The sequence below is a fragment of the Ambystoma mexicanum genome, chromosome 2p (genome assembly GCF_040938575.1).
Source record: "Ambystoma mexicanum isolate Mex_15411 chromosome 2p, UKY_AmexF1_1, whole genome shotgun sequence".
Classification (NCBI taxonomy): Eukaryota; Metazoa; Chordata; class Amphibia; order Caudata; family Ambystomatidae; genus Ambystoma; species Ambystoma mexicanum.
This window is the reverse complement of record NC_090923.1, coordinates 24835457-24862658: the sequence shown is the minus strand read 5'-3', so window position 1 is coordinate 24862658 and position 27202 is coordinate 24835457. Positions and strand designations below refer to the sequence as shown.

Sequence of the window (27202 nt, the reverse complement as noted above, 5' to 3'; positions counted from 1 at the left end):
AGTGACGTACAAATGTATGTACTGAAGCCCAGGTGGCTGCATCACAGATGTTGCGAATAGGAAAATCCCTCTGCAGGGCAGTAGACGCAGCCATACCCCTGGTAGAATGGACCCGCAAGCCAGCCGGTGGGTCCTTACCCACCAAGCGGTAGCACTCCGAGATGGCCAAAATAATCCAGCGAGACAAAGTCTGTTTCGTCACAGCTTGCCCCAAACGCTTTCCAGCGTAACCAATAAAGAGTTGATCGTCCACTCTGACCCGGGACATGCGTGAAACATAAAGGCTTAAAGCTCTCCTAGGATCAAGCCTATGGAGCCTCTCCTCTTCCTTACCAGGATGCGGAGGAGGATAGAATGCCGGAAGAACAACCTTCTGGGCCAAATGAAATTCCGTCACTACCTTCGGAAGAAAAGAAGGACGAACTCTAAGGACAACCCTGTCCTTGTGAAATACAGTGAAGGGTGGCTTCACTGAAAGTGCCTGTAACTCACTCACTCTGCGAGCGGAAGTAACCGCAACTAAAAACACAGTTTTCAGAGTTAACAGCCTCAAAGGACAAGAATGTAAAGGCTCAAACGGAGCACCCATAAGAAACTTAAGAACAAGGTTTAAATCCCAACCGGGCACCAGGAAAGGTGACGGAGGGAATACATTAGTGAGCCCTTTCAGAAACTGTGAAATTAAAGGGATTTTAAAGTAAGAACACTCTTCAGACGAGCGCTTAAAGATGGACAGCGCCGCCAGGTAACATTTAATGGTACCCACTTGCAAGCCCCTGTGGGCCAAAGAAAGTAAAAAGGACAGAACCATGGGGATGTCACATGCAAAAGGATCCACATTCTGAACTCTGCACCAGTCGCAGAACTTACGCCAACGGTACAGAGACTTTGTTGCTGGCCTTCGGGCCGAAAGCAACACCTCCATCACGTCTTCAGGGAGGTCCCAATCCCTATACCTCAACCTTTCAGAAGCCAAGCGTGAAGGTTGAGGGATCTGACCTCTGGATGGAGAACCTGACCCCCTCCCGTGAGAGCAGATCGTCTTGGTAGGGAAGACGACGCGGAGGGCAGATGGACAAGTCGAGAAGGTCCGGGTACCACGTCCTCCGAGCCCACGCCGGAGTAATGAGGATCATCCGGGAACCGAACTTCCGTAACCTCCGCAGCACTTGCGGGATGACGGGGACTGGAGGAAACGCGTACAGCAGCGGGAATGACCACTCCACCACGAACGCGTCTCCTAAGGCTCCTTTTGGAGGAAATTCCCGCGAGCAAAACCTTTCACACTTCCGGTTGACACTGGAGGCGAAGAGATCCACTTGAGGGGTCCCCCCAAAGGGCGAAGATCTCCAGGAGAATCTCCTGAGCCAACTCCCACTCGTGAGAGATCGTGCTCCGCCGTCACGTTTTCGTCTCCGGCCAGATGAACTGCGGAGATCGAAACTTCCTGCTGGATGGCCCAGAACTCGAGCTGCATCGCCTCCCTGCACAGAGGAAGTGACCCTGCCCCCCCCTTTTTGTTGAGGTAGTGCATGGCCACTGTGTTGTCCGTCAGGATCAGGACACTCTTTCCTCGCACAGTCGGCAGAAAAGCCTTCAGGGCTAGCCTGACGGCCCTCAGCTCCAACAGATTGATATGGAGTCTGGACTCCGACGGAGACCAACGACCGCTGACTGTCAGCCCGTTGGCATGAGCTCCCCAACCCGTGAGGGATGCATCCGTCACAATCGTCACCTCCGGCCAGGGAAGCCAAAATGGAGCCCCCTTCATCAAGTTGCCTTCGACGGCCCACCACAGAAGGTCCCGGGCGACCGAGGGCGGCACCTGAACCGGGTCTGACATCCTGCCGGAGGACTGCGACCATTGCGTCTTGAGCGCCCACTGCAAAGATCCCATCCGCAGGCGAGCCTCTGGCACCAGAAGAATGCAGGATGCCATGAGGCCGAGCAACCTCAAGAACTCGAACGCTGGGAGCGTCTGGGCATACTGAAACTTGTGCACCATCTGCTGAATGTGAAGAGCCCTCACCTGGGGAGGACAACACTGCCCCAGGGAAGTGTCGAGCACTGCTCCGATGTACTGGAGCCACTGTGTCGGCGTCAAATGGGACTTCTTTAAATTGAGGGAGAAGCCCAGCCTGTGAAGGGAGTGGCAGGTGACGGACAGATGATCCAGGACTTGCTCGGGAGAGCTCCCCCTGATCAACCAATCATCCAGGTAGGGGTAGACGTGAATCCCCCCCTTGCCTGAGATGCGCTGCCACCACCACCATGAGCTTGGTGAAAACCCTCGGGGCGGAGGTCAATCCGAACGGCAGGACCCGAAACTGAAAGTGCGAGTCGCCAACCGCGAACCTCAGGTACTTCTTGTGCTTGGGATGGATCGGCACATGGAAGTAAGCATCCCTGAGGTCGAGTGACACCAACCAGTCCTGAAGCTGAAGGGCCTGGAGGACTTGAGAGAGAGTAACCATCTTGAACTTGTCCTTCCTGAGGAGTTTGTTCAAACCGCACAAGTCCATGATGGGTCTCAATCCCCCGTCTTTCTTCGAAATCAAAAAATAAGGGGAATACCATCCCTTGTTCCTCTCCGCTACAGGCACCAGTTCTATGGCGCCTTTCTCCAGCAGGGCTTGAATTTCCTGCGCAAGGAGCGGATCCGCACTCTGCAAAGAGAGGTTCCCCGGTGGATTGTCGCGAGGCCTGTGCCGAAAGGGAAGACAGTAGCCGTGGGTTATGATCTCCAGAACCCACACATCTGAAGTAATGGCTTGCCACTCTACAAGATGCTGCGCCAGCCTTCGCCCAACCGGCGAACCATGGGACAAGGCCTCATGACTGAATGGGAGCGGCTGCGGCGTTACCTGAGGGCAAAGAGGCAACTGCCCGAGCGGCCTTGGCACCACGGGTACCCTGTCGTCCACCTCTGGTACCCCTGCGTTGGCCTCTTTGACTGCCAGCTCCTCTCGCTTTACTGAAGGACAAGTAATAGCGAAAGGAACCACCCCTCCACTCCTGTCACCTAGGACGAAAAGACTGAGGTTGGCAAACTGCAGCGCCCAACGCCTTCGCTGCAGCTTTCGAGGTCTGCAACCTCTCAAGGCTCTCGTCAGCCTTGCTGCCAAAAAGGTGTTCACCGTCAAAGGGCATGTTGAGGAGCCGAGACTGCACATCAGGAGCAAACCCCGACTTCCGCAACCACGCAAACCTGCGTATCACTGTGCTCGCCGCCATGGACCTACTGACGCATTCAGCTAAGTCCAAACCCGACTGAACAGACTCTCACATGGCATCCTTACCATCCTGGACCATAGCAAGGAAACCATCCCGTTCGTCCCCTTCGGGAATATGTTCAGCCGCTAACGCAACACAGTTCCACAGAGTGTGTGTGAAACGAGACAAGGCACAAATGGAGTTGGCCGCCTGAAGCGCCATACCACCAGAAGAAAACACTTTCTTCGCCCAGCCATCAAAACGTTTGTCGTCCCTATCAGGAGGGATGGTAGGGTACGATGCCTGCTTTGCCGGGGCCGTGGCCGCCTGCACCACCAAACTCTCCGGAGTGGGGTGCCTGGTCAAGTAGCAGGGATCGCTACTGGCTGGACGGTATTTTCGCGACAAGGATCTGCCCACCGCCGGGAGACTCTCCGGAGCAGTCCAAGCCGCCGCCACCCTTCTCTGTAAAGCCATATGGAACGGCAGTACCGGATCAGTTGAGGGACCAACATCAAGGATGTCCGTCAGATCATCCTGCACAAACTCCCCTGGGGGAGCAGACCATCCCAAGTACTCAGAAACCCTAGCCATAAGGCGCCGGTACGAGGAATCGGCATGAGAGCCAGGCTCAGGCCTACAAAACTCCACCTCCGGAGAGGTGTCCAGTCCACTGGCATCATGCAGTGACTGTCTCAAATCGTCAAACTGACTATGGCCCGAGACAATTTCATCTGGAACCTGACTAGGAACCAGGCCATCAGAATCCTCATCCGCCTCTGAAATGTAGTCCAGGTGGCGAAAAGAACGCACCCGAGAGTGCTTGCTCTTAACCAGAGCCTTCCTAGGGGTTTCTCCCGTGCCACAGGGTACCTCCGACACGAAAGGCGTCGATGGCGTCGAGCGAATCGGCGCCGGCGTCGAGCGAATCGGCGCCGGCGTCGAGAGAACCGGCATCGGCGTCGAGGAAATCGGCGTCAACGTCAGATGCAGCGCCTCCAGCATCGGCGGCGTCGACACAGCCCTCGAGGCCGGAGCCCCAAGCGTGTCCCTCGACGACCTGAGCGTCGACGGCTTCAACAACTTCCTCGGAGCCGGAGCCTCGAGAAAGCCTGTCGACGCCCTCGACGCCTCAGACGTCGATGTCTTCCTCGAAGACCTCACAGGTGCACACGGTCTCGAACGCGTCGAGGACCGGGACCTGGAACGGGTACGTCGAGAACGAGTCTCCTTGTCCGAACGGGACCTCTCCCGTGACTCGTGCCGACCACTCTTGCGAGCGGTGTCTCTCGACCTCTCACGACCGACCCCACTCGGGGGCGCGGACGGCTTAGTACCCTGCGACTCAAGAATCGCCAGCATTTTCTTCCCGAAGGAAGCCCATTCCTCCGGCGTCGCACGGCTGGTGGGGTAAGCGACGTGCCGGGCAGAGTCCTCCGAAGAGGACCTGGAAGACGACCGGTGTCAGCGCTTCCGAGAATGCCTCTAAGAGGCTGAGGAGTGGCGAGACCGACTCCTAGAAGGAGACCCACGAGACTTCCGACGATGACGCAGAGTCACCCCTCGAATCATCCGTCGAAAGCCCTGCAGACTTCGACTTCCTGGGCTTGGACACCCGACCTACCGACAACTTCTTCTTACGTTCGCGTAAGGCTTTGGACGTGAGCGACTGGCAGTCGATACAGTCATCCGTGTCGTGGGCCTCCCCGAGGCACCAGAGGCAGGCGTCGTGCAAGTCCGTCACCGACATCTTGGACCCACACTCCCTGCACTTCTTGAAACCCGGACGCGGGGTCAAAGACGAAGTAGAAGACATCTTCACGCGAAGGATTTTCACAAAACGAACAGGTTCGAAGAACCGAGAAGAACAGAACTCCAAAGAGTCGAGGCGTTAACCGAGATTCACGAAGCAACACGTTCGCGGAAAAAACGGAACTGAGGCTACGGGCATCGTGCGTCCTACTTATCACATCGGATGACGTCGGAGGAGGCCCTCGACGACGGCGCATCGACGTCATCGACGCAGGACGCAGACGCCGAAAAAAGTTTCCGAAGCAGCACAGCTGTGGTGATTACATGTCATAGATATGGAATACGTCGGAGGACCCAATCCCCTCGAAATGCTTTTACGGTAAGTAATGCATTGTCTTCTGATGTTTGTTAATCTGCTTAGAATCACATGCTGTGCATAGACTAGCGAGCAGTACCCGGAGTTGGCGGTGGGTTATGAGAAGGAACAGTAGAGAAAAGATGTCTTAATACTGCCTGTCCCACCTGGGAGTCAGATCTAGAGTGTGCATCTAGACAGTAGTGTTTTGTAAAGGTGTGCACAGAACTCCAGGTAGCCGCTTTGCAGATGGACTCAAAGGGAACATTTGCAATGAACGCTATGGAAGCCCCAGTGCCTCGAGTAGAATGTGCTCTTGGCTTGAAGGGTAGTTCTCTCTTAGCAAGAGTGTAACAGAGAGTGATGCATTGAACAATCCATCTAGATATAGTGGACTTTGAGACTGAATCTCCTCCTCTTCCTGCTGCCACCGAGACCAAGAACTGATTAGTCTTTCTCAGTGGCCTGGTTCTTTACATGTAGAACATGACAGCTCTGCGTACATCTAGTGTATGCAGACGTTTTTCTCCCAAGCTGGAAGGGTTTTGAAAGAACGTTGGTAGTTCTATTGACTGGTTTACATGGAATTTCGAGATGAATTTTGGTGCAAACCTTGGGTGTGTGCGTAGAACCACCTTATCCTTGTGAACTGTTACGAAGGTGTCTAGAACAGAAAGAGCCTGTAGTTCACTTACTCTCCTAATGGAGGTGATGGCTATTAGGAAAGCAGTCTTAAGAGTGAGGTCTTTAAGAGTTGCCTTGTGCATGGGTTCAAAAGACGAGCCCATGAGTCTAGAAAGTACCACATTTAAGTCCCATCCGGGAGCTGGGTTAGCCATCGGAGGGTGTATTCTCTTTACCCCCTCCATGAAGACCTTGATAACTGGTATCTTCCACCACGACACTAAGTTGGGAAGTGGTGTATGCAGAAAGTGCCGCCAGGTGGACATTAATGGAATTGAACACTAGACCCGAATCCAGTAAATGGGTCAAGTACAGAACAATGTGCGTGGGAGAGCAGTCAACCGGGTTGATGCTCTTACCTCTACACCAGATGACAAATCTTTTCCACTTGCTAGAATAGCAGTGGCGAGTATTAGGTTTTCTGGCTTCCCTGAGGATGTCCATACATCTCTGCGGGAGTTGTAGATGTCCAAATTCTATGATCTCAGGAGCCAGGCTGCTAAGTTCATGGTCTGAGGGCATGGATGCAGTGTCCTGCCCTTGTCCTGTGACAGCATGTTGTACGGGCAGGGAAGTTTCACTGGGGGAGATAGGGACATCTCCATCAAGTGAGCAAACCATGGCTGCCGGGCCCACATTGGGGCCATTAGTATCATGGTAACTTGCTCCTGGTGCAACTTGTGCACCACTTTGTTGAGAAGGGGAGTCGGGGGAAAGGCGTAAACAAATTTCCCTGACCATTGAATCGACAGACCGTTCCCCTTGGACTGGTTCTGGGGGTACCTGGAGGCGTAACTTTGGCATTGTGAGTTCTCCAGAGTTGCGAACAGGTCTATTTCCGGGAATCCCCATTGCGTGAAGACGTCTAAGACGATGTCTTCGTGCAATCGCCATTCGTACTCTTCGGGCCGGGGGAAGTCTCTGCTGAGTTTGTCTGCTAGCAGATTGAGTTCCACTGGTACGTGTTGTGACAGTAGGAACATGTTGTGTTTGAGAGCCCACTTCCATATATTCTGGGACAGCTTGGACAGTCCTGTAGAGTGGGTGCCCCCCTGCTTGTTGATTTAGTACATGGCTGTGGTGCTGTCTGTAAAGACCATCACTGTCTTCCCTTGTAGGTGTTCCTGGAAGGCTTTTAGTGCTTTGAACACCGCCAATAGCTCCAGTAGGTTTATGTGCTTGGATGCTACGTTCGGAGTCCACACTCCGTGAGCAGTCTGATGGGATAGGTGAGCCCCCCCATCCTGTGAGGGATGCGTCCGTGGTTAGAGTGGCCTCCACCGCGGGTGTGGCAAAGGGTTTCCCTATTATCAGGTTTTCCTTTGTCCACCACCGTAGCGAGAGAACCAAGGCTTGCGAGACCACCACTAGATCGTCCCATTGTCCGCTGGCCTGACACCACTGGCTGTTGAGCCACTCTTGCATTGGGCGCATGCGCAGGCGCGCGTGAGGTACCAAATAAATACACGACGCCATCATTCCTAGCAATCGCATCACTTTGCGCACCGTCACCTCTCGACCTGCCACATATTGGGGGATCTGAAACAGCATGTTTTGGACCCTCTCGTTGGAGGGGAAGACGAGGCCGTCCTTTGTTCGAATTAGAGCCCCTAGGAATTGTTTGACTTGGCTGGGGTCTAAGCTGGATTTCTTCTCGTTGATGGAGAAGCTCAGTTGGAACAAAAGGTCTACAGTCTTTTGGGTGTTTGAGAAGCATGTCTCGTAAGAATCCCCTGTTATGAGCCAGTCGTAGAGGTAAGGGTATACTGGGATGGATAATCTGCACAGGTGGGCCACTACCACTGCCAGTACTTTCGTGAATACCCTTGGTGCAGATGCTATGCCGAAGGGTAGCACTCTGAACTGGTAGTGTTTGCCCTCTATCATGAACCTGAGGTATTTTCTGTGCGCTGGCAACATTAAAATATTAAAGTATGCATCTTTCATGTCCAGTGTTGTCATGTAATCTCCCTGTGATAGCAGTGGGATCACTTCCTGTAAGGTCACCATACGAAACTTTTGGGGTTTGACAAACTTGTTCGCTGGGCGCAGATCTAATACAGGGCGCATGGCTAGATCCTTTTTGGGTACAAGGAAGTACACTGAATAAATACCTTCCATTACCTGAGATAGAGACACGCCCTCTATGGCTCCTTTTTCCAGCAGTTGGTCTACTTCTTGGAGAAGGATGGCGAGGTGTTCTGGTGTCATGCGGCGTCCCCTCGGGGGTCGGTATGTTGGGGAACTGTTGAACTCTATACAGTAGCCGCGGGCTACGGTGGAAAGTACCCAGCGGTCTGATGTTATTCCCTCCCATGCTGGAAGAAAGGATGTTAAGCGGCCCCCGACCGGCGTTGCATGGGAGGGGACGCGAATCTTCGCGTCACTTGGTGGTGTTGTTGGCTTGGGAGCCTCTGGGGGTGGAACCCCGGCCTCTTCCCTTGCCACGCCGTTGACCCCTCTGATTGTACTGGCCGCTATTACCCTGGTAGTTGCTGGCAGAATACTGTTGTTGGTTTTGTTGCTGGCGTTGTCCACGAAAAAAGCGCTCATTACCAAATCCCCACCTGTTAGGGGGTTTTGAAATTTGGTCTAAGGTCTTTATTGTATCAAATTCTTTCTTCGCGTTCTCCAGCGCGTCATCCACTGCTCTCCCAAAGAGGTTGGACTCCTCTATGGGTTTATTAATAAGGGGACGCTTGTGTTTCCGCCTTAAATCCGGAATTGCGAAGCCAGACGTGACGCTTCAGTAAAATTCCTTGTACCAAAGTGCGGCCAGCCGTCTCTACTGCATCAAGGGTATTCTTGACGATGCTTTGATTGACCAGATTGACCTGAGAGCCCTCGTTAACTGTAGCCAGTAAACGAGTCCTTAGGGGTTCGGGAACTTCTTCGATGTCCTGTTTGAGCTTAGCCCATTGAGCATCGGCGTAGCTTGCCAATAGGGTATTATTATTGGCGATTCTGGTAGAGAATGCTGCAGAGGTGGTCATTCTCTTGGCTAGGGCATACAGCTTCTTCCCCTCTTTATCTGGGGGTGCCTCGCTAGTAGATAGTGGGACTCCTGCCCTTTTCCTGGTGTTGGTCACGACCAGGGAGTCCGGGATTGAGTGACCCTTAATATATAATGGGTCTGATTGAGAGGGAGAGAACAGTTTCTCAATCCTCGGATTGACCCCTCTCGCCAATGCAGGAGTGGAAAGAGAAGGTGTAATACGTCTCTTAACTGAGGCAAGGATGGGTATAATCTGGCTAGTGGGGGTTTTTTCTTTGATAATCCTCTCCACAAAATCGGTGTCTGGGGTGACCTCCCCAGTTGCGATTTCGAAATTTGCTGCTGCCTTCTTCAGCAGTGCATTGAAGGTGGGTTGATCATCGACAGGCGAAGGGTTCCTGACTAGTGTAGTTTCAGTAGACCTGATGACTATACTGCTACTGCCTGTGTCAGTCGACCTAGCCAGTGACTGCCAGGGATTTGGGTCGCCATCGCCTGTGTCTTCCTGGAATCCCTCCTCACATAGGTTAGTTTCCTCGTGAAAACCTTCCTCTTCTTGTTGGTCCTCAACATAGGTGAACTCATCTTCCTCCTGGAAGAAGGTGTCTTACTCAGTGGGATTGTAAGAGTATATGTCCTCCTGTATGGGGTTATAAAACTTCTGGTATTTAGCCCTTGGACTCTCCAGGTGTGCCTCCCTTGGTCTCTTGGGTGCCCCGTCTTCTGGGATGGACATGAACCTGTCTAGTTTGTCCATACAGGTCTGGAACCTTTCAAAGGTCCACTGAGGTCGGCCAGGACGGTCTGGGAAAGAAAAAGGAGTTTCTTCCTCCTGTAATTGTCTGGTTCTGTCCCATAACGTCAAAGAAAGAGAGCCTTCGCCTTCTGAGTAGCCTTCTTGCTGGCTAGGGCCTTCTGTCGGCGTCGGGAACTGGCCTGATCTGTTTTCCGGTGCTTTCGGCGTATCTTTGGCCTTGTGCGCGGTTTTCGGCGTTTCACTCGCCGTACGTCTCTGGCCGTCCTTAGATGCTATGCGCGCGAGGCTTTCGGCGATCATTCTCTCTTCCGAGGGATCGGTCGCCGTCGCGCTATGTAACGTCGAGCCTTTGCTCGTCGAGTCCTTGCTCGTCGAGTCCTTGCTCGTCGAGTCCTTGCCCGTCGAGTCCTTGCCCGTCGAGTCTCGAGGAGCTCCGCATAAAGGCGACCAGTAGCTGGGCGGAAAAAAACAATCTGAGGGACCTCGACGCGTGAGGGATTGTGGGTACAACGCACGTCACTATAGGGATAGTGTTACAGACATGCCTTGTCGACGTCCCCTTTCGACTACGAAAAAACAAAATGCAATACTCCGCAGTGACCACTGGATGTCGGACCTATGCACAGCATGTGATTCTAAGCAGATTAACAAACATCAGAAACTTTGTATCCTTCTAAGTGTTTCTTTTGTAACCTTTGGCTTACAAATACAATGTGGCCAGGATGGGCTGGTCTCAGAGGATGTTTTCCTACTGTGTCTTAAACTTTTACTCGTGCACTTTTGCATTTACCGCAATTCTTTACTAAGAGTGGCTAGCTTCTCAAGGTGTGGCCCAATGTGTCTGTTGCTGGACAGAACGTGTGGCCCCACGATTGGACAACGGCAGTATGAATAGAACAGATCCTTACCATTGATGGACCTGGGGGCACCTCCAGTCAAAATCCTAGATAATAGGAAGACTCCTGCAGCTATTCCTCAGATCATCATTAAAGCCAAGACCTCTAAGAAGTAAAACCTGCTAATGACCAGAGGACGACCAGTGCAGCTGACCAGCACTGCCTCCAGCCAAGTCCTGGTGAAGCCCAGCTCCTCTGTCCTGATGTCAAGAAGGCCCTTGTTGGTGTTTTGACCCCTGGACTGATGAGAACAACCTTTCTCGACCCCTGCTCAAGGATCTGTGCCTTTACAAGTGTCCCTGGACGACCCAGTGAACTGACCAGCACTCTCCTGAGCACCTCGCTGCAGCCTGAGTCATTTGGAGTGGATCCTGAACATCCTCTGTATACTTAGCTTGTGTAACAAGAGGCCTGATCATGCAGCTTCAGCCTTCCCGACAGAAAAGAAGCCATGCATGGCATGGCCCTATGTTTACAACACAAGGATCAACTGCCGCAGCGTGGACGTGGCGACACTCGCCTTGTGTCCTGGAGGTCTGCTGAGACTGCCTGGCCCATGGAGATCTGCATCCTATCTAGCTAGCTGTCCAGCCTTTGGAACCACGGACTAGGTGGACTGCGTCCTGATTCGTAAAATGACCTCTGTACCTGCAGCCCCTGTACTTCCTACCTACTTGTTTAATTTTCTAGTGTGTGTGTTTTGGGCCTATAATGGAGTATTATTGTACCTACCTGTCTGAATTGAATTATTGTGCACGTCACTGTGAATTCCAGAGGCCAAGTGCCAGCAGCCGCTTCCTGGCCCTGGGGGCAGTTATATGAGTGAGTATCACATAGGAGGAGGCAACCCCCATGGGAGAGTGGAGGTGTCCATGGATGAGACGTGGTATCCCCCTTTACCTTTTTTTTATCTCCTATACACAACATCTTAATGGCCTATTGCGGTTCCTTCTCTTCTTCCCCAAAGGAGACTGCTGACGTTTACTCAAACAAATCTTCAAAACAGTTCTCCAACATCAACCTGCCCTCAAAACATGTTCCAACCACTCCTACAATGTTTTCGTGCAAGTTGGTAAAAAGAAACTATAATTCCCAGAAACCCCCTAACTGCAACAAAGATGATGAATGGAGGAATGCAGATGAGAGGAAGCCCCGAGCACAGGCAATGCTCTAGTAAGCATATAGATGTGCCCGGGAAATTTAAAAGATCACATGAAGAAATGGCAGACTGCTGGTGGGATCGCCCTGCAGTTCTTCGAGAGGCCGGAAAACCGAAAGAAGCACGCTGGAGCCAGCTGGCTCATGCATTAAGCAGAACAGGAAGATGTAGAGAAAGTTCCACTGCTCCTGGCCGTTCTACTGTGAAAGGATATGCCGAAAGAAGCTTACCGGGAAGCAAGGAGAACAGAAGGCCAACGAGCGCCACAAGAGATGTGGAAAGCAAAAGCCAAGCAGCGTGAAGGAGAGTGAATCCAGGGGCTGTAATCGACGAGCCGCAGACAGAACAGGTGAAGCCACGAAGAGCCGGTGAGTCCACGCTGGGGCAAAAAGGAACACCAGGGGCGTATTGGCAAACGTGTTAAACATTGGACAACACAATTCGAATAAAGAGAGGAAATATTTTCTCGACACTGAAAGTAAGTTAAAAGCACGTTTGCCTCAGAAGGGAGTCTTTAATGGAAAATGTATATTAACCCACAAAGGGGGAAACACAGAAACAGACAATCACAAGAAGTACTGGCAGGAGAGTATACAAGGCAGTTGCAAGTGTGTTAAACAAGAAGCCCTGGCAGGACGGTATACCAGGCAGTTGCAAGTGTGAGAAAACATAGAAGCACTGGCAGGAAAGTATACCGGGCAATCCCAAGTGGGTGAAACTAAAGAAACATAGAAAATCCTGGCAGGAAGGAATACCAGGTATCCTAAAAATCTAAAGGTCAAAGCTAGTCATAGAAGTGTCTTTGATATTGAACAAGAGGAAAAGACAAGAATCATTATCAAGAAATTGTGAAGAGGAATCCAGAGGAAAGGTGACACCCTCTGGATTAACAAACTATCCACAGAGAACTTTATGTTTGAGTTATTTATTTCTTTTGAACTCTTTTGAAAGGCTGAAGGCCAAAGACATTACCCTCTTATTTCATTGGAATGTGAAAGTCAGAACAGTGTTTTGGACACAGGACAGTTTTGTTTTGGAGACCCTGGCACGGACAGATCCCTGTGTTTATAGTTTAGGTACACACCCACTTCGACATCCTTCCCGGGAGGCACTTACGTACATACCTTCCCCCAGCAGACTTATTCTCCATCACTTTACCCTGTATATATATATATATATATATATATATATAGTAAAGTGATTTACCAAGAGGCGAGGTATATGTGTATGTATATGGGATACATTACTCACCGTAATCGTATTTCTGATGCTTGTATCTGCTTAGATTCACATGCTGTGCATAGGCCGACATCTAGTGGAAGCTGCGGAGTATTACAGTTTGTTTTTCGAAACTCGAAAATGGGCGTCGACACAGGCGTGCCAGTAATACTATCCCTAGTGTGACGTCCACTGTACCCAAGATCCCTCACGCGTCTGGGATCCTCAGATTGTATTTTTTCTGACATGAGGAAGCATGAGGAGTAGCGTGAGTACAGATAATCCAAGCAGATAGACAGAAAGGTAAGACTACAAGCAATCATGCGCCTTCTCTCGGAGGGGAGGAAGGGTGGGTCACATGTGAATCTAAGCAGATACAAGCATCAGAAATACGATTACGGTGAGTAATGTATCCCTTCTGAGGCTTGTGGAATCTGCTTAGATCACATGCTGAGCATAGATTAGCGAGCAGTACCCGAAGAAGGAGGTGGGATGTGAGAAGGGTCATGAGCAAACAGGTGTCTTAGAACCGCTTGTCCCACTTGTGTATCTGTCTTGGAATGAGTGTCAATGCAGTAATGCTGAGTAAAAGTGTGAATAGAGCTCCAAGTAGCTGCTTTGCAAATGGTGTCGAGGGGAACATTTGCAATGAAAGCCAGAGTGGCACCAATGCCTCTAGTAGAATGGGCCCTAGGCGTAAAAGGCAGAGTTTTTCCAGAAAGAGAGTAACACAGCTGTATGCAGTTGATAATCCACTTCGAGATCGCGCCTTTAGAGACGCGATCCCCCTCTCTGCCTGTAGCTACGGAGACAAACAGTTGATCTGTTTTTCTTAGCGGTCTGGTCTTATTTACATAGTAGAGGACCGCCCTACGCACATCAAGGGTGTGTAGTTTCACCTCAGCCGAGCTTTGCGGGTTCTGGAAGAAAGCCGGAAGCTCGATGGACTGGTTTACATGGGATTTTTACATGGAAGATATGAATTTAGGTGAGAACCTAGGGTGTGTGCGTAAAACCAGTTTGTCTTTGTGGATAATAAAGAAAGGATCCTGCACTGACAGAGCCTGAATTTCACTGACCCTTCTTATGGAGGTAATGGCTACTAAGAAGGCCGTTTTATAAGTCAGGTGTTTGAGACTACTTTTATGCATGGGTTCGAAAGGGGGGCCCATGAGCTTAGCTAGCACCACATTGAGGTCCCATCCTGGCGGTGGGTTCGAAATAGGAGGGTGAAGTCTCTTTACTCCTTCCATGAAGGCTTTAACTACTGGTACTTTCCACCACGATACTTTGTTATGGGATGTGGTGTAAGCCGAGAGGGCTGCCAGGTGTACTTAAAAACCAAACCTGCGTCCAGCAGGTGGAGCATGTATGTTACCACGTTGGAAGGAGTGCAATCAACTGGGTTGATTTGTTTATTCTGGCACCAAATAACGAATCTCTTCCACTTGTCAAAGTAACAGTGCCTTGTGTTTGGTTTCCTGGATTCTTTTAGGATGTCCATACACCTCTGTGGTAAATTGAGATGCCGAAACTCTATGACCTCAGGAGCCATGCTGCCAGGTTCATTGAGTTGGGTTCCTGGTGCACTGTTAGACCTTGTTGCTGGGACAGTAGGTTGTACCAGGCTGGGAGTTTGATGGGCTCGCACAGCGCCATCCTGCGTAGGTGTGGAAACCATGGTTGTCTCGCCCACATGGGAGCAACTAGGATGAGCGTCATCGATTCCTTGTTCATCTTGTACACCACCTTTCTGATGAGAGGAGTTGGTGGAAAAGCGTACGCAAACATCCCTGACCAGTTCATCCACAGGGCGTTCCCTTGGGAGTCTGGCTGGGGGAACCTGGATGCAAATCCTGGGCATTGTTTGTTTTCGCTTGTGGCGAATAGGTCTATAGTGGGGAAACCCCACTGAGAGAAGAGATCTTCTACGATCTCTCTGTGAAGGACCCATTCGTGTTCTTCTGGAAGGGAGTCTCTGCTTAGGGCATCCGCTAGGGAATTGAGCTCCCCTGGAACATGTTGTGCTGATAGGAAGATGTTCCGTCTGAATGCCCATATCCAGATTTTCTGGGCAAGCTTGGACAGATTTGGCGAACGAGTCCCTCCTTGTTTGTTCAGATAGAACATGGCTGTCGTGCTGTCCGTCCGGATCTGCACCGACAAGTTTAGTAGATGGGGCTCGAACGCCCGAAGCGCTCGGAATACTGCCAGAAGCTCTAGCAGGTTGATGTGGTTCTTGGCTACTGAGTGAGACCAGAGACCCTGAGCTGTGTGGTGGAGATGGTGAGCTCCCCACCCAGTCAGGCAAGCATCTGTAGTTACCACTGCTTGTACTTCGGGATCGTAAAAGGGTTTTCCCCTTGCGAGATTCTCTTTTGTCCACCAGTGTAAGCTCTGTACGAGTGTTGGCGAAACGACCACTAGATCGTCCCACTGACCACTTGCCCGAGACCACTGTTTCGCCAACCATTCCTGCATGGGACGCATGCGCAGACGCGCGTGGGGGACCAGGTAAATGCATGACGCCATCATGCCCAGTAACCGCATTGCTTTGCGTACCGTTATTTGTTGACCTGACTGATAATGTGGAATTTGCAGTAGTATATTCCGAATTCTCTCTTCCGAGGGGAAGGTCAACCCTTTCTGAGTATCTAGGATTGCTCCTAGGAACTGTTTTGAGGTGCTTGGCACCAGACTTGACTTCTTCTCGTTGATAGAGAAGCCTAACTTGTGGAGGAGGTCGATAGTCCTCTGAATGTTTGACATGCAAATTCTTGGGGTTTCCCCCGTTATGAGCCAGTCGTCCAGATAAGGGTACACTGGGATTGCCTCCCTGCGTAGGTGTGCAGCTGCCACCGCCAGTACCTTGGTGAATACCCTTGGTGCTGAAGCTATCCCGAAGGGCAGTACCTTGAATTGGTAGTGGCGACTGTCCACTTTGAAGCGCAAGTATTTTTTGTGCGCCGGGAGCATGGAAATATGAAAATAAGCATCTTTCATATCCAAGGTTGCCATGTAGTCCCCTCTTTTTAGGAGGGGGATTACCTCTTGTAGCGTGGTCATACGGAATTTTTGGGGCTTGACATACTTGTTGGCAGGCCGTAGGTCCAATACTGGGCGCATTGTCAAATCTTTCTTTGGCACAAGGAAGTAAGTTGAATAGATACCCTTGTTTACCTGGTGTCCTGGGACGAGTTCTATCGCGTCCTTTTCTAGCAGAATGGCGATCTCCTCGAGAAGGATCTTCTGATGTTCTAAGGAGTGTATTCTTTGTCGTGGAGGGTGGTTCCGGGGACGCTGCAGTAATTCTATACAATATCCTGTGGACACTGTTGACAGCACCCATCTGTCTGAGGTGATCCCTTCCCAAGCCTGGGTGAAGTTGGAAATGCGTCCCCCTACTGGGGTTGCGTGAGAAGGGACCCTGAACTGAGCGTCACTGCTTTGGCGGAGGCGTGCCACCTCCCTTGTTGGGGCTGCCTCTGCCTCTTCCACGACCTCTCTTGTTACCTTTGCTGTAACTTTGGGTAGACTGCTGGTTGTTGTTCCATTGTGTACCCTGTCCTTGGGCATAGTTGCCTCTTTGTGAATTGTGGCCGCGTGGGCGACGAAAATTACTGTTCCCCCTCTGGTTCGGGGGTTTGTTGGTAAGCTGGCCAAGGGATTTGAGAGTCTCGTACTCGTCCTTGGCATTTTTAAGTGCGTCTTCAACCGCTTTCCCAAACAATAGATCTGGTTCCACCGGCTTGTCTATTAATGAAGCCTGTGTTTCTGTTTTGAACCCCGACTGCCGTAACCACGCATGTCTCTTGATAACAGTTCCTTCTGCTATCAATCTCCTGCGTTGTCTGCAGCGTCGAAAGTTGCTTTTAATATGCAACCAGACACGGCTCTCCCTTCTGCCGAGATCCGAGCCAACTGGCCCTTTAACGGTTCAGGAGCAGAGGCTATGAGCGCCGCAACCTCTTCCCATTGATGGCAGTTGTAACTTGCCAACAGGGTGGTGGAGTTTGCAATCCTTGCTTGGTAGGCGGACGTTGAGGCTACCTTCCTGCCAAACCCGTACAGTCTTTTGCTCTCCTTGTCGGGAGGAGCTTCTGACGACGATAAGGGTGTCCCAGCCCTCTTCCGAGTGTTGGTAACCACTAGGGAGTCTGGTTTAAGATGACCTCTTATATAAAGAGGGTCAGACTGGGCTGCCCGAAAAAGTTTTTCGACTCTGGGGTTGACGGCTCTGGTGAGGTTAGGATTCACCAGGGATGGATCTATTCTACGTTGGATGGATTTAAGGATAGGGATGGTCTGAGCGACCGGCCTCCTCTCTCCCACCAACTCTTCTGCGAAGTCCCTTTCCTCCTGTACACCGTGGGTGTCGATGTGAAAATGTTCTGCTGCGCGAGCAAGAACTTCATTAAGGAGGGGTTGGTTATCAACTGGCGAGTCGGTAACTGGGGCTTCGCTCTCTACCGGGGAATCTACTCGGGAGAGGTATCTTGTTTCGAGCGTGGGGCCTCGCTGGTGTTAACTGCGCTCTCGGTCTCTTGGAGCGCGGCCTGGGGGTGGAAGTCGTCTTCGTCTTCCGACGATCGAACTTCCGTTAATCTAGGGAGCGAGGCACTCTTGGCAAGAGTGGATGATTGCCTTGCGTCATGAGGCGATCTCGATCGAGAGCGCCCAGAGGACACCGAGTCGGACCGTTCTATCCGTGCCTCTTTCCGAGAAGTCGACGTCGTCGAGGTTCGGTTGGACTTAGTGTGCTTAGTGTGTGTAGGTGTAGCGCTTGCGTCGCCGGGGGTCTTCCCCATAGCCGCCCTGCCGGACAACCTTCCGAGGTCGGGGACCTGCGCTCGGCAGTCTTTCGACGCCGTAATGCCCTCGCCGTCCGAAAGTACGGCGTCGCTGCCATCGCTGAAGGCGCCCTCCGCTGCCATGGCTGCCTGCCTGGCGTGGTGGGCCCAACGCTTTGTCGAACGGTCCTTAAGTGTTTTAGGTTTAAACCTACTACACGCTCTGCAGTTCGCTTCGGGGTGGTCCCTCGGCAAGCAGAGATTGCACGTGGCGTGCCTGTCGACCCAAGGGTATTTGCGATTGCACTTGGGGCAGAATTGGAAAGGGGTACCCTCCATACGCACCTTGAGGCAGCGGGCTGGTAAGTGTAGGAAATATATAAGGTGTACCTATATACCAAGAGTGAAGAGTATGTACCACCCCCCACTCTCCCTACTTGCAGGGCCGAGGCCAGCGGCCTACTAGGCCCGGGCCGAGGCCAGCGGCCTTCCGAGGCCCAGATCCGTCGTGCAGCAGCCGACGGTCGATGTCTTCTCCAGCCGTCGTCGAGTGTCGATGGTCGACGTTGGGGTGGGGAAGGATGTCAATAAATAATTTTAAATTGCAATAATAGCAAAAGTATGGCTAAGGCCAGGGGACTCCGCAAGATGCTTCCGACCAGTATGGCGGAAAAAAACAATCTGAGGATCCCAGACGCGTGAGGGATCTTGGGTACAGTGGACGTCACACTAGGGATAGTATTACTGGCACGCCTGTGTCGACGCCCATTTTCGAGTTTCGAAAAACAAACTGTAATACTCCGCAGCTTCCACTAGATGTCGGCCTATGCACAGCATGTGATCTAAGCAGATTCCACAAGCCTCAGAAATATATTTATATATATATATATATATACCTCGCCTCTTGCTTAAAGTGTGCTTCTGTATGCATGCCACATTTATGTATGCAATTACTGTGTATACTTCCTATTCTTGCCACATTACCCTAATTCTATTTTGTAACCACTGTGTGCATTATCTTTTCTGTAACCATGAACCTGCATATTCTTGTAATGCGCCCAGATACTTTGGGGTGGGGTGTGAAATATAAATAATAAACAATACAATACCTCTAGTACAGGGACAGTGAGGCCATTTGCCAACTCCTTTCTTTTATTTAGCAGTAAAAGTCTTTAGCCAAAACCATATATATGTGTCCAAGTTTCATTCTTGACCCTTCACACCACTGAACCCCCCCCGCCCAAAAGACTAATCCTTGACTACTCACCACGCTTAGCTTAATTGGGTTTGGCAAACATCACAGAGTTCCCCAGTTCACTATAATTAGGTAGACCTCCTAAAACATGTCAATCAGGCCAGAGTTTAGAAATCCATCTCAATGATAAGTGGGAATTTTCTGACAATGCTCTGGATGTGCTCGAGGCTTGCCACCATGTCTACCTATGCCTGCCTGTGGCATAGGTGCTCAGATTGTTATCAGGAGAGAGGTCTGGACCCTCTCATCTGTCCTTCTTGTGGGTTGGATTTTCTGTTCACTTGGACCTGAACAGGCTGTCTGCAGTTATACACTGTAAAGGGGTACCTTGCTACCATTTCAGTCTTTACGAGGACACCTGCACAAGGTTCATTCTTCACCATCCCCACTGTTATTAAGTTTTTGAAAGGTTTGTGTGACCCGTTTGCTCCACACCAGTTTGTTGCTCCCGAGTGGAATTTGAACTTAGTTTTGACTTTTCATTCATATGGGAGCTCTGTCTGACCTCCTCCCCTCCCGCCCCCCCCGGTCCACCATACTTACATTCTGACTTTGCAGCCTTAAGGTAATTTTCCTGGTGGCCATCACTTCTGCAAGATGGGCAAGTGAGCTCCAGCCTCTGTCTGTAAAAGATCCATACTCTGCGTTCTCCAGGCAGAAAGTGACTGAAAGGATCCATCTGCCTGTGTTTTTCACTCGACCCTCCAAGACACAGGGGAAATTCTATCGAATGGACCCTGTGAAGGCCCTCCACTACTAAATACTACATCCCTCGGACAAGTGATCCAAGGAAAGATGACCAGCTCTTTGTAGGCGATAGTGGTGACCCTTCGGGCAGGGCTGTGTCATCAGACCCTATCCAGTTGGATCTACCTCTGCATTTTATGATTTGGATGGGAAGGATGTGCCCGACGGTCGTTGGGCTCATCAGTGACGATGTCCGGCTGTCACCATTGCTGCCCAGAGGCGGGTCCCTGTCTTTGACATATCAAACACTGCTACCTGGGCTTCGCTGCACACTTTTATCAAATATTATCGGCATTCCCTTTCAGGGCTGGATGCTCACTTTGACATAGTGGCCCTCCAGAGGATTTGGGAGTAGTGGAGGTTTCTTGCTCTCCACCAGATTTCTGTTCTAGCTTTGGGGGAGGGGGGGTCGATCTAAGATGAGGAATCTGTGGGAGGAAGGGATGCATTAGTTGGTTACCTCTTGGTGGTGTTCTCTCTGATGGATTAGTCATTGCTCATTGCCCTTGCAACCTGCCCATTTTGGCAGATAGTTCATACACCACTTCAGTTCTGTAGTCTTAGCTGCTGAGCACTTGGGGAAACAAGAGGAACTGGGGTCAGGGGCACGTCAACTGCAATACACTGACCTTGTGATCAAATTGGGTGGAGCCGACAAAGACACAATGCAGCTCTTGCAGGCTGAACATTTTTTCTAAAATCAGCTAGCATTGGAGAAATAATAACCAAGATGAGCAAACCGTGGGGGGGGGATGACTAATCCACCAGAAAGAACATTATAGAGGAGTAATTTGCATGTCATACCTGTAAGACAGAGTGCAGTGCTCTTGACACACTTAAAACAACATGACACACTAATACCATGATAGCACCAGACTTCAAAGCAAGCTACACATTCAGAACTAGAGGGCACCAATGAAGGCTCATACAGTTTTATACATTAGTTTATGTCAAGCTTCAAACATTAAACATCCACAGCTATAGAGTTTAAAACAAGATTTAAACAATCTACGAATTGGAAAATCTAATGTTCTAACTAAGCCTCATTAATGCTATACCATCAGACCTGTGAAGCACTAATCCAACTTCATAGAATGTGACACAGCAAAACCTGTTAAACTAAGATAACATCACACACAAGTTCAACAAAGACCAATTACTTTGAGAGAATAAACTTGTGTTGGATCAAACCTGGTGGACTGGGAGCAGGTTCTGCCAGAAGCAAAGTCAGAAACACAGCTACACTTCTTCAAATTAGGAGCACAGTTGAAGGCTTCAGTAATAGGTGGAAAGACGCTCAGGACTTGTGCACATATTTCCTTGAACAGTGTAAGAGACCAGCTTTTAGTGCCACATCAGGTTTGATCCAACCCAGGTTTGCTCACATTACTGCTAGGCCATCAAATTAGGCACTCAAAGAACCTCGCTTCTCCTCCTCTCGTTTGGCTTTATCGTCCTCCATTTCTCTTGGTAGCTTTTCCTTTTTCTCCTTTTCAACGTCGTTGTGCAGGTGTTTAGTGGTGTAGCTGAGTGCGGGTGTTAACAGGATCTCTCCGTTCTTACACAGCTCATCACGGATCTTGATGAAAAACTGCTGCAGCTCTACAGCATCTTCGAAAATCTCAGAGTCCGTCCTTTGAAGTAAAACAAGAAGTGGTTCAACAAAATGTACTTTGTGTTATATAGCTCTCAGGGCTATCACACAACTGCTTCATACCGCCAGAGATGCAGGGGGATGGAGAGCTTAATAATTATTCCCATTACAATATAGGGCACGTCCGAACCTCGGACGGTCAGTTTCAATAAACACAGCCATAGTTTAAGTTCCAGAGATAAAATGATGATTGGTGAAGAGCTCTACTACAGACGTGCTAGTCTCGGAATGTTCGGCGGGTAGGGTGTATGAAAAGAACCTAGAAGCATGTACAGATGCTTGAAGAACACAGAAAAATTATAGGAGACAGACGAGTGTACTGCAGTGTCCATGCATTTACCTCCCTTCCCATTCAGGAAGCGGCGAAGGACTAGACAGCCACAGTTTGTAGGTCAGCTTACCTTTTTGACAACTTTTCTTTTATTCGTTTGTTTAAAAAAATTATATAGCTCCCACACATCCCTTTCTATTTTTCTGACTTTGGTCTTCAGTTTCTCTATTTTTAATTACATTGGTTACAGCAACTTATCAAACACGCATTGGCAAATCATTTTGCAACCTCCTCCTCCTCCTCCTCCTCCTCCTCACCCTGATCTTTCCTGAGTGGATTCCTGCCTCTATCATTCCCACTCAGACCTACTTCTCTTTTGAATGCCTTGTCTGTAGGCATTCTCTCTCGCCTATCCATTCTCTTACTGTGGTTACCATCTACCGGCCTCCTGGTCAAATCACCTCATTTCTCTGAGTGGCCAGACCTCTTCTCCTCCCTCCTGGCCTCTACCACTCAACTCCTCATCCTCGGTGACCTAAATATACATTTAGACTCTCCTTGCTCCTCCTCTGTACTCTTCCGTGACCTCTGCGACTCCCTCTCCCTGTCCATCCTCCCCTCTGGCCCGACTCACTCTGCAGGGCACACACTCGATGTCTTGATCTCCTCTGAACCCTCCATCCCTCTGACCACTCCTCTCTCCTGGAGAGATCACTCCCTCCTCATCTCATCTCTCCCTCTCTCCCTCCCTCTCTTCCTCCCAAGCCAAGCCTACCCCAACACTGCCACCTACCTTCTCGGACATCCGGCCCATGAAGCGTGTGTCAGTTGAGGCTTTGCCGCCACTTTCTCTCCACCCCTCCACCTTTGGCTGTCTCTCATCCTGATACAGCCCTGTCTCTGCTCTACTCTTCAATTTCTGATATGCTTGATGCTCTTGCCCCTGTCCTGAGGATCCATTTGAAGTCCAGCAGCTGACAGGAAATGGAGGACTTCCTGTTCATCCTCTGACAAACTGGCCTATCGCCTGCTACAAAGGCAATACCGACTATGTCCTCACCAAGAAGAGAGTCCACATTCAAGCTCTTGTCTCTGCGGCATCTAACAACTCGGCCAAACTCTTTAAAATCTGCAAGGAGCTGGCCAACCCTGTTGCAGTCTCTACCCCACCTGTTGCCTCCCAGGCTCTTTGCAAAGCCCTTGCCTCTAACTTCATTCAAAAACCCAGGACATCCTGTCCACCCTCTCCACCCACACTCCTCCTCTTCCCTCTCCATTGTGCTTGCTGACCCTCCTTTAGCCACCCTCCCACCATCCTTCTTGTCCTTTCCTCTTTTCACCCCTGACGAGGTTGCTAGATAAGTCCGATCTATGAAAGCCTCTTCAAAACAGGTTCATCCCTGTTCCTCTAAAACCATCAAGGACCACATTGACACCCTCGCTCCGGCCCTTGCTGATTTCTGCAACCACTCCTTTGCCTCTGGATCCTTCCCCTCCCCTCTGAAGCACTCCTTTGTGCATCCTCTTCTCAGGAAAACCACAGCTGATCCTTCTTGTCCAGCTAACTATCACCCAATTTCCATTACTCCCTTTCTTGGCAAACTCCGGGAAAAGTTGGCCATCTCTCAGCTTAACCTTCATTCCAATTCTGTTGGCTGTCTCCATGACCACCAGTATGGCTTCAGAGCTGCCAGAAGCACGGAAACTGCTCTCCTAAACATCGTGAAGATCTGCTCACCAACCTTGACTAACATTCCCTCTGTCCTCATCCTCCTCGATCTCTCTTCTGCCTTCGACACGGTCAACCATACCATCCTGCTCAACCGTCTCTGTGAAAATCTGGGTATCACTGATCAGGCTCTGGCCTGGCTGACCTCTTTCCTCTCAGATCGACCCTCCCAGGTCCAACTTGGGTCCTTCCATCTATCTTCCTCTCTACCTGTGGTGTTCCCCAGGGGGACTAACCTCTCGCCCTGGCTTTTCAACCAATACCTGGCAACTCTCGCCCACTGCATTGCCATTTTCTGCTCAAATTTCCAGTGCTGACGACACAACTCATTTTCAGGTTGACCTCTGCCACCTCCTCACCCTCTCTCATCTCTGATTGCCTAACTGCCCTTCAAGATTGGTGTGCTGTCAATGATCTTTGTCTGAATGCCAGCAAGACGGAGATCCTCCTCATCGGCACACCTTCACCATCCTTTCCCCTCACTCTCTGGCCGGCCTCCCTTGGCCCTCCTCCTACCGCCACCTGCGAGGCTAAGAACCTCAGGGTCATCTTTGACTCCACCCTTTCCTTCTCCGCCCACATCTCTGAGGTCTCTAAAAAGTCAAATTTCCGACTGCACCTCCTCAGAGGTACTCTGCCTTTCCTCTCCTTCCCCCAGAAGCTCATGGCATCTCAAGCTCTGGTTCTCTCTAGCTTGGACTATTGTAACAATCTCTTTCTAAATCTACCTGCCTCTACTCTCCACCCTCTGCAACTAATCCAGAACAGGACTGCAAGACTTGTCCTTGGCCTCAAGCCCTGGGATCGTATCTCTCCAGCTCTGAAATCTCTCCACTGGCTCCCAGTAGATGCAAGGATTAAATTAAAAACCCTCTGCATTGTCCACAAGGCTTTCTGGGGCCTGGGTCCAAAATAACTTCAGCTATCCCTCCGCAAATACCTCCCCTCTCGAGCTCTTCGCTTCTCTACCTCCAACTCACTTAGGGTCAGTCGTTTTTCGAAGAAACAAGCTGGGGGTAGATCTCGGTCTTCCTCTGGGGTCTCCCTCTGGAACAGCCTCCCTGCCACTCTAAAACTTGAGGAGAACCATCTCCAGTTCCGGAAGCACCTCAAGACCTTCCTCTTTTCTTCTGCCTTCGCTCCCCCTCTCCCCTGCTGATCTGTTCTCTCTTGGCACCGTGCACCTCGCCACCCTCTGTCTTTTGGGCCCAGGTACCTGCTCATCCTGCCACCCTCCCGCACTGCCTCCGGGCCACCCCTTGCACTGGGGTCTGTATCTGTACCCATACAGCCCCCCCCCTTTTTCTTCCTGCACTTATCAGACCTACCCTGTCTGCTGCCTTAAACCTAGCACTTGCAAATTGCTGGCTGCATTACCACTGTTTGTTGCCTTTATTATTTATTGTTATTTATCTGTTTCTCCTCTGCTTTGCACTTTCCACCTCCCCCCCCTTCCATGCACTTTTCCCCTCCCCACTCTCCCATGCACTTGTGCGTTCTCAATGTCACTGGGCCTAGTAAGATCGCTGTTTTGTTCTCCCCTGTTCCCCTCCCTTGCCTTGTCGCGCTCTGAACCACTTGTGTACGAGCGCAATAGAAATAAAATATCAATCAATCTTGGGCTTTGTGCACTGCCTGGCCATAAAACAGTGACAGCTGGAAAATGGTGCGAGTACCTGTGCACATGATAGCTGTGCCTAGCAAATGCCTTTCTAATAGCTACTCATAAGCAACCACTGCTTGCCAATACTGGTCTATAACTGGAACTCCGTGCAAGGACATGCGTAGTGTTTATAAATCAAGTAGTGCAAGGCACACTGGGTAAAGACATTTTTACTGCACCAGTAACATGTGCAACTGCAATTAAGTCATTAACTCTTAGAAGATCGCTTTGAAAGAACACAGGCAGGCCAAAGTTTGATGGTACTGCGTGAGAAAACTAGCTGAAAGAGATCCTAGGAGGATGTATGTTTGGGCGAGGAGGTGTCAGTAGTGGGTGGGAAAGGCCATAGGGATTAGCATGGGCAGTCAATTGGGGGTGGGCAGTCATATGACGAGGGCCAAACAAACATCACTCACAAGCTGTGTGTCCCTCGTCATATGCCATTTCTCCCTCTAGCAGTACTCCAATGCAACATTTTCTGCAATGACTGGGCATTTGCAGCTGCCAAATAATTAACTTTTAGAGGGAGAATGGTGGTATGGATGGCAAGACTCGTGGTTTCTCAGATGGGCTGACAGGAGTTTGGGTGAGGATGGCGGTGAAAGTTAAGAAGCATGGGAGGCTAGATACACACGTACTTTAGATAGATGGATGGATAATCGTAGCACAGGTGGCATTTCATTCCTCCAGAAGCTAAGCCATCACTAGACTTGAGACTAAACGGCCATGCAAGGGAAATCAGGCCTTCTCTTGCTATGCCCTGTGAGAAACCAAAGGGTGTCTCACTTGCTAGTCCGCGGGAATCTCACTCTCAGGTAGTCGGGGCTCGGCCATTGCCTTTGGATCAAGACCCTGGGGGTGGACCAATGATGGAGGATCACCTGGGAGGGGGATCTTCGGGGAGCAGGGGTGGGGCAACCGATGGTGAGACACAGTATTCCCGCGCTTTCCCGTGCCCATACCCCATCTTATTTTTTAGTATTCTCCAATGTCCCAACCCCTCCTCCCCTTTCTACAGAAACACTGGGCCGAGGAAGAGGGCAACAGAGTAAAGAGGCTAACCCTTGCATATCTCACTGGACATGTCCCGTCGATCAGGTCAGACAAAGTCAGGCACTTGACCTTAATCTCACACACACCTGAGACCAATAGCTCCCCACACACAGATAAAAGGCGGAACATAGAGACACACTCGGAGCAAGGTGAGACACGAGAAAGAGCAGATCTTTCAGGGCGGAGGCAAACCCACTGGAGCAGTACGACCGATCAAGGGACCAGAGCGAGGGGTAGGAAAACCCTGAAGTTCCCTGCAGGAAGTTGTTGCCTCCGGTAAACCGTGAAGGAGATGCAGAGAAAGCCAAATCCCTGACAAGAAGAAGTCTGCATTGTGTTTCAAGGACACCAGCGACCCTTCCGGGTGAATGACAGAGTTGGGGAGGCAAGGCCAAGCCTGTGGTATCAACCTTGACTTGTAAATCAAAGCTGCAAAGACAAGGAAAGGAATGCACACAACCAGTGAGTTAGCGAAAGAAATTAAAGGCTGGTTTGTGTTATGAAAAGATGAAAGCAATAGTATATCGCACAATTGAAGATTGCGCACCTGTTGATGAGACTTGAAAGAAAGAAAACCAGTTATGAACTTGTAAATTACAGTTAACTGTAAAGCGGGTGATAGAGAGTAGCGGAGTGGTCGGGTGAAAGGAAAAAGCCCACTCGAAAGTGAACGTACTCTGAAATGCATAATAGTCGAGATTAACCACGACAAAAAGGGAAGTTAAAAAGGGGATTGCTTGAAGAGGAAGATTTCTCTGAACTTTTCTGTTTGAGGTGTAGAACTACCAATACCAAGAGACATTGCAGCAAATAACATTAAGGGAAAGCTGAAGTGAAAGTTGAAGTGGTCCTGCGGAGGTCTATGGTAAAAGCATCGCACATTCGACAATTTGACATCCGGGAAAGGTCCGAGCCCGGCTGAGGGAGACCGGAAACATGAAATAAGTTAAGGGGAAGAGAACCCCTGCAAATGCTGTGATTGCGAGGCCTGAGCCAGGCTGAGGGAGATCT

General features: G+C 50.5%; 1 protein-coding gene across 10 annotated transcripts in view; it reads right to left on the bottom strand.

Annotated features, from left to right (window-relative positions):
• The window catches only part of PBRM1 (polybromo 1), a 1258882-nt gene that overhangs the window by 750938 nt on the left and 480742 nt on the right, over positions 1-27202 (bottom strand). For all 10 annotated transcript variants that reach the window (XM_069643172.1, XM_069643175.1, XM_069643176.1 and 7 more), the window contains one exon: positions 21244-21455. In XM_069643172.1, coding sequence (XP_069499273.1) covers positions 21244-21455 — 212 coding nt within the window. The remainder of the gene's footprint in view (positions 1-21243; positions 21456-27202) is intronic.